Source organism: Octopus bimaculoides, chromosome 17, assembly GCF_001194135.2.
Source record: "Octopus bimaculoides isolate UCB-OBI-ISO-001 chromosome 17, ASM119413v2, whole genome shotgun sequence".
Classification (NCBI taxonomy): domain Eukaryota; kingdom Metazoa; phylum Mollusca; class Cephalopoda; order Octopoda; family Octopodidae; genus Octopus; species Octopus bimaculoides.
Genome location: NC_068997.1, coordinates 37715347 through 37721441, shown reverse-complemented (window position 1 = coordinate 37721441; position 6095 = coordinate 37715347). Strand labels below are relative to the sequence as shown.

General features: G+C 37.4%; 1 protein-coding gene across 1 annotated transcript in view; it reads left to right on the top strand.

Moving 5' to 3' along the window:
• The window catches only part of LOC106871423 (contactin-2), a 229293-nt gene that overhangs the window by 165428 nt on the left and 57770 nt on the right, over positions 1 to 6095 (top strand). The window contains exon 16 of the mRNA XM_052973899.1: positions 644 to 802. Within this exon, the coding sequence (XP_052829859.1) occupies positions 644 to 802 (159 nt within the window). The remainder of the gene's footprint in view (positions 1 to 643; positions 803 to 6095) is intronic.

Sequence of the window (6095 nt, the reverse complement as noted above, 5' to 3'; positions counted from 1 at the left end):
CCCCCCCCCCACACACACACACTGTTTGTTATAGGTATTATACATATTTAATGAAAAAATTCTGAAGACCTCAAAGAAGCAATGAAATGCTTTACTTATTCCGTTATTTCTTATTACTTTTGGTTTCAAAATAAAAAATGAATATATTTGAAAATAAAATTGTGCGTGTATTTAAGGAGATAAGAATGAAAGAGTGTGGTCGCATTGAAGGAGAGCGCTGTAGACTAAGAAAGGGATACAGAGATGTAAGAATCACATAGATATAAATAAAAAATATGTGTATAAGGAACAGAGAAGATGAAATGATAAAAATAAGGAAAAGGGAAAAGGGAATGAGAAGAAAGAGAAAGGGAGTGAGAGGTGGGGTGAAGGAGAATGAAAGAGAGATATGCAATAGCCAGAAGGTAGGGAAACTGTTAAAAGAAAAAAAGTGAATAACAGTGATAGAAACATCATGGACAACATGTGTCCTCTGAGATTTGACTGTTATTACTAATAAGTGTCTCATTCGTTGACTTTGCTTCTGTTTTAATAGGAGTAAAATCTAAAATGAGTTGTGTTGAGGTAAGCAACAGAATATATTTTGTTTTAGATTAAATGTAATTTCATGAATTTTAATGTTTTTGTTTTTTTTTTCCTTTAGCCCCTCCCAGCGAACCGTCTGGTGTTTATGGTGATGGAAATACAGAAGACAAAATAACCATATATTGGTTGGCACCAAATGATAACGGTTATCCTATTACACGATATATAATTGAGAGTTCAAATAAATTAAATCCAGTATGGAAAATAGCAACAAGAGGTAAATTAAGCATTATATTTCAATAAATAAGTACGAAAATATTAGCTGTATTCCAGAAGTTTTGATACTTTTCCAGAAGTGACATTTATTAATTTCAAAGAATTACAAATTTCTAATCTCCTTCAGAGTAGGATATTCTGAATTTACTACTCTTGTTGTCGCGTTCCAGACACTTAATGAAAACTCCATGGAAGTCCATCAAAGTGAAGGTGTCCAGAACCCTACTTACAGCCTCTTTCATCATTTTAATGTCTTGAAAACGACTGCTCCTGGGGTTCTCCTTCAGCTTGGGGAACAATCAAAAGTCACAGGGAAAAAGGTCTTGACTGTGGGTAGGATGAGGGACAGTTTTCATGCACATCTCTGTCAAGTAGTTGACCACCAGGATGGAATTGTGGACTGGTGTATCAACCCGAGTGGGAGAGCTCTGCTGTTTGCAACAAAATCTCTCCTTGAACTCCTTCAAAACATCCACAAAGTACTCTTTTGACTGTCTGGCGAGACGGAAACCAGTAGGTGTAGCTGATGGCTTTGTTCTCGAAAAGGGGACCAACATGAGCTTCCCAGTTGACTTGCTTTACCTGAACTTCTTGAGTCTGTGGGGGAGAGGGGGGCGAGGATTCTTCCATCGTTCACTGTGTCTCTGATCTCTGGATCATATCAGTAGATCCAGCTTTCGCCACAGGTCACCAGAGACCCAAGTACTCTTGGATTGGCGGTAATGAGTTCATGTCCCGGCTGTATTTTGCAAATTAGTCAGCTGTGACAAGCAATGTTCAGTAGCCTGTGTTCAAAGTGTTGTTAGAGCTGTCTCCTTCAATCTGGAATAACAAAAATCGATAGATCAGCTTATACATGCATAGTAATGATGTACTAAAATTACAATAAACTAAGAGTTATATCTGCATCTCCCCAAAATGCCTCAAACTTCTGAAATTTACTTCTCACACTCACAACAGTGTTTGACTCACTTAAACGAACAATACCATTTGTTAGCAATAGTCATTTTATTGTTTTACATCTACCTTTTGAGCTTTTCGCAGCGTTCTTGCTTTTGAGCAATCCCGTTTGCTTCCATCACATTATGCCTTTGTGTTTGTTTAATGTCCTTTTATCTTTTCACAATATCAGTTTATTATCTTTGCACAGTATCAGTTTATTATCTGCACAACATTAACTTTCATAAATGAGAGAAATGATTAATATATAAAATACAAAACTTAATTAAGCTATTCTAACAAATATTCTCAAATAGTACTTTCTTAGCAAACTTGACACAAGTAATGCAAGTCATAAAAAGATATAATTTCATTTGCTTAAAATTATGACAGGCGAATATTGTAGAAAAGAGGACACGATATTGCTAAGATTCTAATAGAACTGATATATGTCTGATACTTTCTCCAGTCTAGATCCACTTGTCTACTTGCTATAAAATAATCTTAGATTAACCTAGAATATTATAGTTATCTTCCTTGATTACATATTTTTAGATTTTAAGACTTTCTAAGTCAAAACCAATAGGAAAGACATGAGCATGGAGGGAATTCTAGAGGGTTGGCATCTGGGAAGAAATAACTAGGGATAGAGTGGTTAGGGCAGAACCGGAGTGGAGTGGACGCAAGGATTATGGGAGAATGAGAGACGAGTGGAACGGGACTCTTGAATTGAGGTAGAAAGAGCCCTGGAAACTCCTAAGAGCAAAGCCCATTATAGTACCGGTGGAAAAAAGCAGAGATGACACCAAGTAATGAAGAGGGGGAGCCTTTCCATCAAGATCTCATGACGATGGGAGGACGTTATTGAGGGCTTTGGAATAGACATATGATGGTGAACTAATACTACAACATCAAATGAGATGATTCTATCAAAGTCTATAAACGCAAGAGCTACAAACGAAAGTTCTTGCTAGAATAAGAACAATTTGAGCTTTTAAATCCATTTGTCGCTGCTTCACTTTATTTTTAATTTTAGTATACGTATTGTAATGAACTTAAACGCTGTTGGGAATAAATAATTATCTTTTTGCCTAAATGATTTTTCAAGACTAAATCTAAGATTGTATGACCGTAAATTCCTCCAGCCAGAACATGGATGTATGTAAAAGGTGTCAAAGTTAAGGTAAAGAATGAAAATTTTGAATTATAATAGGTTGTGAATAGTCTTGGAAACTTTACTAAGATTCTTCTGTTTTCTGTTTCTTGGTTGTTTAATCCCCTCTCATATCCGATCAACACTCCGTCTGGATTGTTCACATGCATTTCTTACAAGGGTCTGTTTTTCGAATTGCTCTGAAGTTTATACGTGTATAAGATAGGTTCCGTCGTTATCTATTTTTAAAATTAGAGAATAAAATAATTTGTAAAATATAACTTACCTATATATTTCACCTCTACAACACGCTTATGAACCCAAATGTAGCATATTTATGGGAATAAATCGTTGTGAAACTTCAGAATTAAAGAAGATATAGAATTAAATATACTGCCTTTCATATTCTAATATAGATAGTGCTAAATCAATGGAATCGCAACAAGACTATAAAGTATTCATTAGGCACACCCTGAGAATTTCCTTTAGCTGTGCACCCAATCTATGCTGATAACCTGGCATTACTAACAAAGAGGACAGATCAGGCACAAGAGGTGCTGAGCAGATTAGAATAGGAATCGGGGAATGTAGGATTGTACTGTAATAGAAACAAAACAGAACTGCAAGTATTCAACCACGAAATGCCTGTGTCAGTGAAAGCGAGAGTTCAAAGTTAGCAAGGAAATTGAAAGTGAGGTTGTTAACAAGGAAATTGAAAGTGAGTTTCTTCTTCTATACGGGGTTGAAACATGGACGCTCACTAAAGCTTTGAAGAAGTAGTTGGACGGTTGTTACACGAGGATGCTTAGAATGCCATTCAATGTCTCCTGGAAGAGTCATCAACAAACGCCGACTTACACCAAGGACTACCAAAAGTAACATTGAAGATGCAGCATAGAATGATGAGGCTAGCTGGACACTGCATCAGACATAGGGATGAAATTGTAAACAAGTTAGTGCTCTGGCAACCAACGGAAGGAAGAACCAGGAGAGGAAGGAGGGAGACAACCTATAATAACAATTTGCTGGAGGATACTGGTATGGAAGGGGTACAGGAGCTGAGAACCATTATGGAAGATCGAAATGAGTGGGGAAAACGTATGGAAACAGTCTTGGGGCGTCCAGAGGGACGACCTAGATAGATAACAGCGATAGGACCAAATAGGCAGCCAAGCGTGCAAAAGTATGTGGGAGTAACTGAAGGCCCCTTCAGAACCCGCTATAACAACTACAAGTCCTCCTTCAACATCCCGGAGAGACGTAGTGCCACAACCCTGGCCAAGCATGTATGGTCATTAAAAGAAAAGACTACCTAGTACAGCATAAAGTGGAAGATTATAGAGAAATGTAAAGCGTACTTCAATAGCAGCAGGAAGTGCAGATTATGTCTTGCTGAAAAAAGAGCGATTTCAAAGATACCCACCCAATAGACTTCTTCTACTACCAACCCCCAATATAAACCCCCACATATATTGTACCCCTATACACACCACATGCATACATAAACGCGCCACGAATTTAACCAATACATAAAAGAAAGGAAATACACTAACGAGCACAGATGCGTATGTCCCTCCCCTTCTGCAAAGGTTATATATATATATTACCATACACACATTCCATTTCCACACGAACACCAGCCTTAAACACACACACACACACACACACATATTTCCCAGAAACTCTTTTCCAGAAAACTCTTGCCGACTTGCAACAAAACCTCCCCCAGAGACGATGTTTCGAGAGCAAGGGATATAACTCTTAACTGCTCGCTTCGTTTCCTCATCTTTTTCACAGCATTCACAAACCGGATTGTCTATGTACCTCCAACAATAGAGAGTGGTCTCCATATTTCATTCCATCACGGCTACCTCTAATGAGTGTAAGGTTACATTATTGGACTGCTACCAAACAATCCGTTGAACCCCTAGCGCGAAACCCATTGGTAAGATCGGTCATAATGGATATATAATACTGTATACTTCAACTAATATATAGTTATTCTGTTATTCTTTTACCGGTTTCATGCATTTGACGGCGGCCATACTGGAGCACCGCATTTAGTCGAACGAATCGACCTCAGGACTTATTCTTTGTAAGCTTAGTACTTATTCTATCGGACTCTTTTGCCGAACCGCTAAGTTACGGTGACGTAAACACACCAACATCGGTTGTCAAGCGATGGTGGGGGACAAACACAGACACACAAACATATATATATATATATATATATATATATATATATATATATATATATATATATATATATATATATATATACGACGGACTTCTTTCAGTTTCCGTCTACCAAATCCACTCACACGGCTTTGGTCGGCTCAAGGTACCACGCATTTGGACTGAACCCGGAACCATGTGGTTGGGAAGCAAGCTTCTTACCATACAGCCAAATATATATAAAAAACTAAGCACTATCATATAGCTATTGCGGCTGATCTTACCAATCCGTTTCGCACTAGATATTAAAACCAGATGTTAGATAACAGCAAAGTTAAGTAATATGGCTTTCTCGTCAGAGGTGACAGGTATGAAAAAAATATGACGATTGCTCTACGTTGTTGGAGATGAAAAATTACATCCAGTTTCTGGGTAGTTTGAAAAATAATGAAACAAATTGACCAAGTGTTATATCAAGTGTCATGACGTGTCGCTGCAAAATTTTCTGAGATACTATTATCCTGACCAATCAGAAAAGAGTTTAACTTTAGTGTACACAAAAGAACACGCAAACACATATGCGTCTTTACATGAGCTTAAGCGATCGGACACTCATCCGGCACCCACTTACCCCTAAATACCCTTACACTCCTTCCAACCCTAATCGAATATCAATCCCCAATCCTCACACGCATTTACAGAAATCACTTGTAGCTTTACAATATCACAGAGACTTTGGGAACCAAGGGACATAACTCAGCACCCACAAATCTGATGTAATTTTTCACCTCCAGTGACAGGGAGTAGTTACCATGTTTTTACTATAGTTGCTAGCTCTGACGAGCAAGTATTATTTAACCATGCCATTATCTAACATTCGGATTTAATACTCAGTATAGCACTGATTGGTAAGATCGGTGGTAATAGATCTACAAAAAGCTATACTTTGATTAATATACTTCCTTATCGACAAATATACTAGTACATATTTTTTCTGACTTATGAATTATTTTATATATATATATAT